The 13,084-nt window shown below is 40.3% G+C and overlaps 1 protein-coding gene and 1 non-coding gene across 2 annotated transcripts; both read left to right on the forward strand.

Annotated features, from left to right (window-relative positions):
• The first annotated feature begins 300 nt into the window (after nucleotides 1–300).
• On the forward strand, nucleotides 301–6,578 carry LOC102415716 (epididymal secretory glutathione peroxidase). Its single transcript, XM_044924909.2, has 5 exons — nucleotides 301–318; nucleotides 1,219–1,372; nucleotides 4,323–4,440; nucleotides 4,918–5,017; nucleotides 6,106–6,578. The coding sequence occupies exons 1-5, from the start codon at nucleotides 301–303 to the stop codon at nucleotides 6,310–6,312; spliced, it is 597 nt and encodes a 198-aa protein (XP_044780844.2). The 3' UTR covers nucleotides 6,313–6,578.
• Nucleotides 6,579–10,871: 4,293 nt separating this feature from the next.
• TRNAI-UAU lies at nucleotides 10,872–10,965 on the forward strand. The gene is made up of 2 exons: nucleotides 10,872–10,909; nucleotides 10,930–10,965. It is a non-coding gene; the product is annotated as a tRNA-Ile (tRNA).
• Nucleotides 10,966–13,084: the final 2,119 nt, after the last annotated feature.

The following is a 13,084-nucleotide window of genomic DNA, read 5'->3' on the forward strand; positions in this document are numbered from 1 at the left end:
GGATGTTAGCTTTCTTTTCATACTTTGGGATTTTACATTCCCTATACTCCAGAAGCCATTTGTAGCAGCTTCCCTGATGTAGGGAAGGAAATCAGGATGTGCTGGCGAGCCCTGTGGAGTCAGCATATTTTGGGTACTGCATGGACACTGCATGGAAAAGACAGAGGAGAGAGAAGATGAGATCTGCCTGTAGAGGAATTTAACCCAAGGACAGGCAATGAAAATTTCATGCTGAACTTATTTCTATTATGTGGAACTTTGCTCAAATATGTTCCACAGATTGGATAAGGATTAAGGTAGATGGAGCTGGTGGTGAAGGTAGGTATTAGATAGCTAGAGCATGATGGGTAAGGAGTTGGGCATGTGATAAGTTGGATGCTGCCAGACACAGTTTAGTGACCTGCTTACAGATGGATTTTTGAGCTCTCCATCTCTTTTCCTGGCAGCTACCAAAAGTTAGAATTTCATAGTATTGGCTTATAAGACCATCATATGAGTAAGAGTGCATTGAGAGAGAAAACTACTCAAGGTAGGAGTAATATTAGATTTTAGAATGTTAAACCTGGAAGACTTTCAGGATCTAATAGGAATCTAGAAAAATGTCTTCATTTTTACCAGTGGGGAAACTGAGGGCCAAGGATGAAAATTTCCCAGGATCACAAGGAACTCTAACAATAGAGCAAGCTTCTGATTCCCAGCTAGAGCTCTTTCCACTCCACCATGCTGATGAGTTGGGCAGGAAGTCAGAGGACCTAGGGAAAGTTAAAGAAGTAATAAGGTTATCCTGAAATACTTGGGCAATTAAAAACCTTCTCTCCACTGAGGGAATCCTGGCAAGATGCCTTCAACCCAGAGACAAGGGGTAGTTTCATTTTCAGAGAAGCAAGAAAGGCAGTATGCTTTTCAGTTTGACTCCACTTACTTCCAGGCCATCCCATTCCAGCTCATGAATCTCTGCTTTTTTCCATTCATCCAAGCAGTTCCTGGTATTTTACCTCTGCAAAGATAATAAAGAGACTTGACTGCCTGTTCCTCAAAAATACCACTGCCTTTCAAGTCACAAGACCTACTTTCAATCTTGTCATTGACACATTAGATGACTCGTATTTGTTTTCTGGATCTCAGTTAATATATGTATTGTTCTTTGAATGGTTTGAAAGATTATACTGACATTAGGAATTATTATTACTAAAATCATGATTTTTTAAAATCTTCCAGATGGATTGCTACAAAGATGTGAAAGGCACCATCTATGATTATGACGCTTTCACTCTTAATGGAAAGGAACACATTCAGTTCAAGCAATATGTGGGCAAGCATGTCCTTTTTGTCAATGTGGCCACCTATTGTGGTCTGACAGCTCAATATCCTGGTAAGAGTTCATAGCCAAATTTCCTTGGGACTAATTTTCCAGCTTGTTATATTTTAAGTCATATTGGTATTATATTCTAATTTTATATTCTATATATCAAAATAAATACTCATGATCAAGTGACTTTATTCCCTAATGTCAGGAGTCAGCAAACTATGGTCCACAGGGCAAATCCAGTCAGCCTAATTTTGTAAATAAAGTTTTATTGAACACAGCCATGACCACTCATTTGCAGATTGTCTCTGGTTGATATTATGCTGCAAGACAGAGTTGAGCAGTATGAGTGTTGGTGGCAGAGGCCATCTGAAATGACTAATCTGGACCTTCACAGAAAACGTTTGCTGACCCCGTCCTACGTCCTGCCTCTGCTTTGCTCCTGAGATTTCCAGGAGAACCAATAATGTATTTGAGAGCTAGCAGTCTCTCTGAAGATTCAAGTCTTCTTGGCAAATATACGAGGCAGGATTGATGTTTTTGAGACTTTTCCAGGTAACTTACAAAGACAGGGAAAAGCAAAAAGGGTTTTATACCTGGAGCACATTTAACTGGAGCGAGGGCTGGAGAGGAGACCATAAGAGAGGCGAACGCTTCCTCTCCAACCTCAGCACCTCCTTTAGGTGTAGCTTTTTCCCCTCTCTGTGCATTATTCAGGGTAGAATGTTATCTTTCTCATATCTTAGGCCATATTGATTAAAAGCCAAAAAATAATGAACAGGACTAATTTTTATCAGAAATAGATGCCTTTCTTATATTTGAACTAATAAGAACTTCATTTTTAAGTTTTTCATTATTATATTTTGAATAGGTACTGAACTGAACTGAACTATATTCACAAGGCTAAAAATTAAAGGAATAAAAAAGTTTAGAGTAAAAGGTCTTTTCATTTCTTTCCCTTCCCTTCTGATGACCAGTATTATCATGTTTACAAAATATATATGTGTTCTTTTTTTTTTTACTTTTCTATCAATTGATGACATATAATAAATGATGATGATGATAATCACTCAGTCATGTCCGACTCTTTTTGACTCATGGACTGTACCTGCCAGGCTCCCCTGTCCATGGGATTCTCCAGGCAAGAATACTGGAGTGGGTTGCCATTTCCTTCTCCAAACAAGTAATAAATAAAACCTGCCAATTTGCTTTTTTTAATTAATAAGATACCTTGGAGTTTGGATCATTTTCTCCCTCTGTTTTAAGATTGAATAATATTCTATTGGACCATACTTCATTTTGCCAGCTTTAGGGATTTTTAAAATCAATTTATTCAGTTCCAACTCTGTATGTAATAGGTGCAAGAACTGGGGAATAGTTTCTCAAGAACTGGAAGACAGGTTTCCTAATTAATAGTCTGTTTCCTAGAGGAGTTATTATCTATAGTGACTAAAGACAAGAGGGGAGGATGTGAGGAAAAGTACTTAGGAACCATGTGGAAATAGGAAAGCAATCTTATATTGCAGAAAATAAAAATGAAAGGACTCAGAGGAGGTATCAGTTGACACTGTTGCCTGAGCAGACTGTTCAGTTAGGGACTGGCTAGTGTTTGTTACGGAACTGAAGAGGTCTGGCCCCCAAAGGATGAAAAGATGATTATAAAAGTCCGGGGAAACAACCTGAAAAACTTGGGGAAGAAGGCAATTGGAAGCTTGTGTTTTGGTATATCAGTGAGGGTTTTTAGGGAGAATGCATCTTTAACATCCTGAAGATTGTTAAAGAACACTAGAAAACTCAACTTGAAATTTCTCTGGTTCTTTTTGCCCCTGTCAGATTTACCCCCACTCCACCCAGGGTGAACTAGCCTGTGAAGAGGAGAGAAGTCCATTCTCATGTGCGTGTCTTTTCCTTTAAAAAAAAAAAAAAGATTCAACCTACCAATTAACCAATCAGGGAAGGCAAACTGATGGTCAGTGATGTTTAAATGTGGTTTTGTTTAAAATTAAAATGAAATGAAATTAAAATTTTAATTTTTAAATTGTGGTACAAAAAGACAAATACAAAATTTACCATCTTAACCATCTTTTAAGAAGACTGTTCAGCAGTGTTAAAAATATTCATTGTTGTGAAACAAATGTCTAGAACTTTTCTATCTTGCAAAACTGAAACTCTGTATCCATTAAATAACAGCTCCCCTTTCTCCTTTCCCTCAGCCACTGGTAACCACTATTGTACCTTCTGTTTCTATAAATTGACTACTTTAGATACCACATGTATTTGTCTTACCTGCAGTATTTGTCTTTTCATGACTGGTTTATTTCACTTAGCATAAAGATTCATTCATGTTGTAACATGTGACAAAAGTTCCTTCCATTTTAAGACTGAATAATATTCCATTGTAAATGGATATACCACATTTTGTTTATGCATTCATCCATCAATGGACATTTGGGTTGCTTCCACCTCTTGATTTTTATGTATAGTGCTCCTGTGAACATGGATGTGCAAATATCTCTCTGAGATTGTTTTCAATTCTTATCATATATGCCCAGAATTGGGACTGCTGCTTTATGGTAGTTCTATTTTTAATTGTTTAAGAAACCTCCATATTATTTTCCATAACAGTTATACCATTTTACAATCCCACCAGCAGTGATCTGGTGAGCTTTAGAATAATAAAGATGACTGGGGAGCCACCTCAGAATAATGTAACCAGAAGAACTTCTGGAAAGGAATCTGGGCATCCCTATTTTTAAGGAAAGGCCCCATCTGATTCTGATGTGCTGCAGATTTGGGAAATACTGCACTATAACAAGGGTTTTTGCATACATGTCTGGAGATCTAGTATCTCATTTCAGCCCTGCCGTGAACAGTCTTTCTGACTTAGATATTTTCCCCTTTTCCTGGACCTCTGTTTTTCCCTCTGTAAAATGAGTATTTCCAAGGATCACTCTGTCTATATACACAAGGCAGGCTCTCTGGCCAGGCCACCATATTGTCCATTCTCTACCCATAGAACTGAATGCACTACAGGAGGAGCTGAAGCCCTTTGGCCTAGTTGTGTTGGGATTTCCCTGTAACCAATTTGGAAAGCAAGAACCAGGAGAAAACTCAGAAATTCTTCCAGGACTGAAGTAAGTGCATACTTAAAACCCTATAGAGATCTGTCTCTGTCTATCTTTCCTCCATTTCCAGAGGCACTTCCATGTTGGGGACTTCCAGGATGGGCAGTGGGTTAATAGGCTTGGGTACCTACTAACTGATTTTAAATTTGGCCTCCACTGATGTGAGTCTGGCAGTGTCAGAGATGCTTTCCCCTTCCCTGGGAAGTGAGACCTGGATGGATGGTGGAGGAGTGGGAGCACAGAAATAGCTCCTGGTGTTGCTGGTACAGAAACAATACAGATGGGAGACAGTGACAGCATGTGGAACAGAGAAAAATAAAGTGTCAGGGAGCCCAAAGTTTATCAATGGTCTTATTTTCCCTTCCCCGCCCTGTTTTCTATATCTCCACATCTGTTTCCCCTTTTTCGTAACCTCAAATCCTGGTACCCTATTATAATTTTCTCTCATATTCTGGAGCTTCCTGGGAACATTATGGTTCATTACAGGTATGTCCGTCCAGGAGGAGGATACGTACCTAATTTCCAGCTGTTTGAGAAAGGGAATGTGAATGGTGAAACAGAGCAGAAAGTCTTCACCTTCTTAAAGGTGAGCTAATTACTGACCTAAGCTGCTTCTTCCTTAATATTCCTAATGTAGAGTTGGTGTGGTAGAAATGGACACAAGGGCTCATGCCTGGAGGAGGGGTTGGACTCTTTGGAAGAGATCTCCTTATAAGCATAGGGACTAGGGTTAAATTTGTTAGTATCTGTGATGCTCTGGCTTTGTGGTACAAAGCACTGTGTACTTTCACTGGGACCACTCTCTTTTGTTCATTGACATTCATTCATTCAAGGAACATTTGTTGAGTGCCTGCTATCTATAAGGCAGTTTGCTAAACAATAAGGGTGTAAAAATGAACAGACGCAGTCCCTGTTCCTTGATGAGTTCACACTGGAGAAGACAAAAAAAAAAAAATGGCAGATGTAATACAACGTAATAAGTGCCTTTTATGAAACACTGGCTCTTAGATACAGAGAACGTGAGAGCTGAGAAGGGCCCTTAAAGATCATCAGAGTTCAGTGTTCTTAAATGCTGGACTGTGGGCCAAGGTTGACCCATGTTGAGATTTTTATATATACTGAAAAAACAGGGCAATGTAAGGAGGGTTTCATAAACATCAACTGATTTATAGAGCTGCCCTTTATTCTAAGATTAGGACACATATGTAATTTATTCTTATAATTATCTCTTTAAAACTAAATGAATAATGGTGTTTTAAAATTTTTTTCTTGTTTTTCAAAACAAAATATTGGAACTCCATATTGGCCCCCAAAAGGTATTTTCGAAAGATGACTGGCCCACGGAGCATCAAGATCTAGGAAACCACGTTCTAATCTATTCCTTTTGTAGAAAAGGAAATTGAAAGCTAGAGAGGTGACATATCTCATTCATAGGAACAGGATTTTGTGACAGGGTCACAGGGAGAAGCAGAAAGAGGGAATAGACCTTTGCTATAATATCTACAACCTTCTTGGTAGTTAGCATGGTTGTGATTCAGACAATATATTAAGAATCATAGGAAATGAAAATATCTCAACATAAGAGGAAGTGGAGTATCTGTGGGTGAAAATAGCCTGGATCATCCATGAGCAGAAATGATTCCGTCATTTCTTTTTTCCATCTCTCTGCTGCAGCAATCCTGTCCTCACCCTTCTGAGATTATGGGCTCAATCAAACATATATCCTGGGAACCCATCATGGTCCATGACATTCGTTGGAATTTTGAAAAGTTCCTAGTGGGACCTGATGGCGTCCCTGTCATGCGCTGGTTTCATCGGACTCCAGTCAGTACAGTCAAGTCAGATATTCTGGCATACATGAAACAGTTCAAAACCAAATAAGAAGATCAAGTTGGGGGCAGGAGCCATCCTGCTTCTTTACCTGAAGATCTGTTTAAAAACAAAATCTTTTCTCTACATTCTCTTCCTAAATGCCCTCCACTTGACTAAATCACATATAGTGCCAAAATTCCCACTCTCTATCAAGTAGATTTATGTTCGGAAGGCTACTACTATTTCCCCCTGCACGAGTATGTGGGTAAGAGAAAAGAATGGAAACCCTAAACCCTCAGCTATCTGTTAACAAGTTTAATAAAATATATAGATATAGATATAGATATATACCTCCCTAGAGGAGGGCCTGGCAACCCACTGCAGTATTCTTGCCTGGAGAATCCCCATGGACAGAGGAACCTGGCAGGCTGCAGTCCATGGAGTTGCAAAGAGTCAGATATGACTGAGCGACTAAGCACAGTATATATGTGTAGATATATATATCTACACACATATGTATATATATCAAAGGAAAATCATTCATCCATGAGGATAGGTCAATTTGGCATGATATCCTGAAAAAGAATGTTCCTACACATTCTGAGTTTTCCTTCTTTCTCTACCCTAAATGTGTAGAATTGACAATGTGGTGCATAGCCATACAATTTAAGTTCTACTTCATAACATTTGTCTTCCCCTAGAAGAAACATTTAAAGTCAATTCCCAAAGATTTTCAGATCAGTCTTTTTCCATGACACCCCACCCATCCCTGCCTCCACTGATGTGTCACTCTTTTGTAGGAGCCTTAGATAGAGTGGGAGCAAGAAATCGCCTTACATCAAGGGAAGAGTATCTCCATGACAGTGGCAGTCAGAGCCTCTTTTTAATTCGGACCCTACAAAAATTTTCCTCTGTCTGATCTTTAGTGTATTCAGATTATGATACTTGGGCAGAACATCCTTTGAAAGATAGGCTTTCCCTTCTCAACCCTAGAACCCTTAGCTTCAGAACCAGCCCTGCAACTATCTCCAATAAAATGTTTCCTACAGTATCTGGAACCTGTGGTTGTTTTCAAATCCTATCTGGAACTCAAACTCATTTTTTCTCTGTCTTCTTCCTCACTGTGACTGTCACAGATAGTGTATTGACTAAATACCTAGACCCTTTGGATAGAAGATTTACCTTCCTAGATCCTTGGAAGGTTGTTACCTGATGACTCTCAACTGTCACCCCTCTTTAGGAATTGTCTCAGGTCAAGGTCACATTTCATTTCCAAGGGCACCCTATATCCAATTATTGGTCTATGAGAGGTATAACAGCCAAGATCTGACTTCTCAACTCAGGACACATCTAAAGGGCCCATTCCAGCGGCGGAGACCCCCAGGAGTAGGCAAATGCCCTTTTGCACTTGCACTGCAGCCCAGTTTGTTCCTCCGACAAATTTTGATTCTTCGTTGCTTCTCAGGTGTTCACCCTGAGATAGTGCCCCAGTAAAGTTTCTGAATGCAAATCCCCAGTTTGGAGTCTTTCCAGGGAACACAAAATACAGTAGTTGGTACCAAAGGTATCTGAGAAAGAAAATGCTAAGATGAGTTTTTTGGGTTTTTTTTTGTTTTTGGTTTTTTTCGGTTTTTTTTTTTTTTTTGGCCACACCCATGCAGCAAGTGGGGATGTTAATTCCCTGACCAGGGATGGAACACATGCCCTTGAAGTGGAAGTGCAGCGTCTTAACCACTGGACTGCCAGGAAAGTCCCTAAAATGAGATTTTTGAAGCTGGATTGTCCATCTGGTTGGCAGTAAAGGGATTGGTGGAACACAAACAGCCACTGGCACAAAGTAGCAATTTTTAAAACTTTCACCCAACCTGAACTGAGATGCTGTACTGATGGATATACAAACGCAAATGTGATGTATCAGGTGCTTGATAAATATGGGAGAGATGGTAATTATAATGTAATAGAATTCTTCAGTAGAAGAAATTGATGCCTTGGAGAGAGATGATTAAATGCTGAGGATGATATCTCATCAAATAAAGTGAAAGTCTCTCAGTTGTGTCCAACTCTCTGGGACCCAGGCCAGAATACTGGAGTGGGTAGCCTTTTCCTTCTCCAGGGGAATCTTCCCAACCCAGGGATTGAACCCAGGTCTACCCACATTGCACGCAGATTCTTTTACCAGCTGAGCCACAAAGGAAGCCCATCAAGTAAAGGCTAATGTGAAAGCCAGAGTCTCCATAGGAGGGTATAAAAAAACTCTTATATCCTGCAACTCAAGGGCAAAAAAAGCTAAGGTTCAGCTCCAAGATTTAATCACAGGAATAGTAGGACTCCAAAATATGTTAAATTCTCAAACCGGATTATCTTCCATGCCTAAGTCATGGCCTCAATTGGAAAAGAACAAAATATTGAGACACTGGATGGAGACATCTGGTGGGATGCATTGTTGTTGCTATTAGTCGCTAAGTCATGTTTGACTCTTTGCGACCCCATGGACTGTAGCCTGCCAGGCTTCTCGGTCTATGGGACTTCCCAGGCAAGAATACTGGAGTTGGCTGCCATTTCCTTCTCCAGAGGATGCATTAGAACATCTCAATCTCCAGATTTCCCAAGATCCTTTGAGCTTTTTAGAAGTAGCCCAATCCTCCTTATCAAGGGTTAGTTAGTCCTTCTTCCTTGAAGAAATGCAGAGATCTCTCCTCTGACAAACATGTACCTCTGCCACCCATTCGGCATCCTTCCATACACAACTAAATTCTAAGTGTTCTGGATCAAGGAGAGTAGAATGCTAAGTTAGTTGATGTAGATAGAATACACTGATACTAGAGCATTCTCCCAAAGTACAGAATTTTTATACACTGGCAAGAACTCAACATACTGTTACGATTCTCCTGCTTAAAACAGCAAAAGCTCTCACTAAATGTGGCAAGAATGCCAGGACTCTTGAGATTGATGGCAGAAAAAGGGATCAAAAACTCAAAGAAGTGGACATGCTAGAGTGGATTTACCATGTAATATTGGAAAACCCACTAGATGAATTGGTAACAGGAGAGCCAAAGGATATTCTGTTGGGGGTGGGGGAAGGCATGTGATGGGAGAGGGACACTACCATTACTAAGAAGTTCCATGATGAGTGTCCTCTATTGGCCTTGTGCTGGTGATTCGAGATTCTGCTACAGAAGTGGCTTCACTGACAGCAATGGGAATTATAGGATCTTGAAGCAATTCAGGCCAGAAATAGCAGCACTCAACTGGTCAGAATCTGGTCCGTGTGTGCATGTGCATGCGCCAGGTGCGGGTGGGCAAAATTAATGTAATGAAAGACAATTTCAGAGAGGTAGCCAACTTTGTAGACAGTGTTGAGACGGTTAATAAAATACAGCATCCCTAGACACAAAATAGATGGGCAGCCAACAAGCGTATTACTGTCTACACAGAAGAAATCAAGGATAATCAGAAGACTGAGGGTAGCTGCCCCAGTTAAAAATAAAATCACAATACCTTGCCCAGTTTCTGATCTTAAACCAGTTTTCAGATCTGACGTCTTGGACTAAAGGAGAAGCCAATTCCTGAGGACCCTGCAGTGTCACTGACAATATATAGAATATATTCCCCCCATTTCTTTCCTAAATGGACTTATAACCATTTACTCAACAATCATAGACTCAATAAAGAGAAAAACCCTCAAATTTCAAGGGCTATTGGAAACAAGGTCCAAGTGAATATTTATATGGAAAGACCCAGAGTGTCATCATGGCCCCTCTGTTAAAATGGAGGTCATGGGGGTCCGGTGACAAGTGAATTTGTGTGTCCGGTTCACAGTGTGTCCACTCAGGCCATGGATCCATCTGGTGGAAGTTTCTTTTGTCCCAAAATGCATAACTAGAATGAAAAAAGCTGAAATGAACCCAAATATATTTCTCTGAGTATGAGACTTCAGAAAATTTTCAACTTACCACCTTTTTATTTTTCTTCATTTCCTTAGTCTGTATTGCATTTAATATAGTTTATTTAAACTTAATACATTTAAAACAGTGCTTTTTCTAAAGGAAATATTAGCTCTCTGAATGTTTCAGGATAGCAAAGTATTTTAACATTCTTAAGTTAAAAAACAGTGACTGGGTCGGGGTGGGACAGGTGGCATCTGAAGCAGAGGGAAAGTTGGCCAAGCACAGGGCAGAGCCGAGACAGAGGTGATGCAAGAAAGTAGACCCGCTGAGATGAAAAGTCCCCGGGAATTCGGAGAAATGAAAATGCATTGTGGTCTTACAGACGGAGTACACACTCCTGAGTGGAAAGCTTCCTGCCTTTGTGGAACCAATGTAATTTTTTTTCCCCATTCAAATGCTTTCAAATAAGTCTGAATTTAGAGAAGCCGTGGGAGTATGAGCGGAAAATCAAGATGGAGATGACTGCGACGCTCAACCGCGGCTGCATCTCTGTGGGGAGAACGGCGGCAGATTGGCTGATACCAACTGATCAAAGACTGCTGTTGTGAATTGCATATCAGATTCAAAGAGAAAACCCCATATCAGAAGGCGCCATTTTATTCATAATATTGACTACCTTAAACAAGTCTTGATCTGTGAAAGTATATTCACTTACACCTCCCCAAACCTCTACCTCTCGGAGCTCCAGTGGCGCAATCGGTTAGCGCGCGGTACTTATAAGACAGTACACTTGTGAGCAATGCCGAGGTTGTGAGTTCGAGCCTCACCTGGAGCAAATTTTACTACTCTCTAGCCATATGAAACAAATTAAATTTGAGGTCCCCACAAAGAGATCAACGGTTGGGATTTACATACTAGAGCTTCGTTGTGGGTTGTCTTCAAATTCTCTGTTTACGGTCGTGCATGGTTTAAGTACCATCCCGCTGATTTCGGTGCCTGCCTTCTTCCGACACTTTGGCAATTTAACTTTTGTCTCTTGCCAAGACTGTTTCACAGTAATAAACTACGTCTGATTTGTCAATTATGTGAAATGTGGACGCTCTTGGTTTTTAAACGTATCTCAGTGGAAATTTCCCTGTGTTTGAACCTGCTTTCCTCAGTTTCTCTACTCATCGGGTCTTCCTCTAAGGTGCTTATTACTCTTTATAAGTCCATGCTGCCTGTAGATATATCAGACACTCAGGAACTCAGTCTCAGAAAAGGAGTTGAACCAGGAGTCTGTGTGTGGGTCACTTAATCTCACCCTCTCTATCTTAAACATTATCAGAGTCATCCTGAGACAAGGACATGGAGCTCTCCGGCTTTACAAAAATTTATAATGGCATGTGTTCAAATGCTCAGCACTGTCCGTGCTTTTTCAGCTGCTGCTACATTTTGGAGTGCTTACATTCTCCCTGGCCCACCCTGAGCTGCCCACCAGGTAAATGTGGGTTCAAAACAAGGTTCACAGACCAATTCAGATTAACACTGGTAAAGAAGTGATAACGGATAATTTACTTACCAAGATATATCAATAGTGGCTATTCACAGTGTTGTTTTTAGTGTTAAATGAGATAACAAAGCATTGTTTGATTGATTGTTGTTGTTCAGTCACCAAGTCCTGTCGCAAATTCCCACTGTGCATGTCCCTTTGGAATATGATTGTGCAGCAGCTACCGTCAAGAGGTGGAGTCTATTTCCCTCCTTGTATGTGAGCTGACCTTGTGATTTGGCCAATAGAATGCTGTGGCAATGATGTTGTGGGAGTGAGGTTGTGGGAGTTTCAATATTAGGGTTCAAGAGCCTTAAAACTTCTCCTCTTGCCATCTTGGGACCCTGAGATATCATGTGAAGAAATTCTACCTAACTTCCTGAAAGATGGAAGATCATGTGAAGAGAGAGTCCCAGTCATCCCAGCCATTCATTCCACATGACACCCCAGACAGTGAGTGGGAACATTTTGGACCATCTAGTGCCAGTCAGGCTGCCAGAAAACTGCAATCAATGAGTGACCACAAGCAAAACCAACAAAAGAATTGCCTAGTTGAGCACAGCCCGATAACTGACCTGCAGAATTGGAAACTAAATGCTGTTTTAAGTCACCCACAAAATTTGGGTGAGGTTTGTTATAAAGATGTAGATGACTGACATAAGCATTTAGCATGGAATTAGAATCCATAACAAGCAAACAGATTGATTTAGTGAGTAAAATTACCCATAAAGAAAAGCCCAAGTCTAGACATCTTAACTGCTAAATTCTACCATTTTTTAAAAATTGATATTAATTCTTTACAAACTCATAAAAATTGGAAAAGGAAGCCATTATTACCCTGTTTATTTAACTTATATGCAGAGTACATCATGAGAAACGCTGGACTGGAAGAAGCACAAGCTGGAATCAAGATTGCCGGGAGAAATATCAATAACCTCAGATATGCAGATGACATCACCCTTATGGCAGAAAGTGAAGAGGAACTCAAAAGCCTCTTGATAAAGGTGAAAATGGAGAGTGAAAAAGTTGACTTAAAGCTCAACCTTCAGAAAACGAAGATCATGGCATCCGGTCCCATCACTTCATGGGAAATAGATGGGGAAACAGTGGAAACAGTGTCAGACTTTATTTTTTGGGGCTCCAAAATTAGTAAAGATGGTGACTGCAGCCATGAAATTAAAAGACGCTTACTCCTTGGAAGGAAACTTATGACCAACCTAGATAGCATATTCAAAAGCAGAGACATTTACTTTGCCAACAAAGGTCCGTCTAGTCAAGGCTATGGTTTTTCCTGTGGTCATGTATGGATGTGAGAGTTGGACTGTGAAGAAGGCTGAGAGCCAAATAATTAATGCTTTTGAACTGTGGTCTTGGAGAAGACTCTTGAGAGTCCCTTGGACTGCAAGGAGATCCAACCAGTCCA

This window comes from Bubalus bubalis, chromosome 2 (assembly GCF_019923935.1).
Source record: "Bubalus bubalis isolate 160015118507 breed Murrah chromosome 2, NDDB_SH_1, whole genome shotgun sequence".
NCBI lineage: Eukaryota > Metazoa > Chordata > Mammalia > Artiodactyla > Bovidae > Bubalus > Bubalus bubalis.

Coding starts and splice junctions, on each gene's coding strand:
- LOC102415716 (XM_044924909.2), top strand. Junction 1,373..4,322: donor TCTGACAGCTCAATATCCTG/GTAAGAGTTCAT, acceptor CTCTACCCATAG/AACTGAATGCACTACAGGAG. Junction 4,441..4,917: donor GAAATTCTTCCAGGACTGAA/GTAAGTGCATAC, acceptor GGTTCATTACAG/GTATGTCCGTCCAGGAGGAG.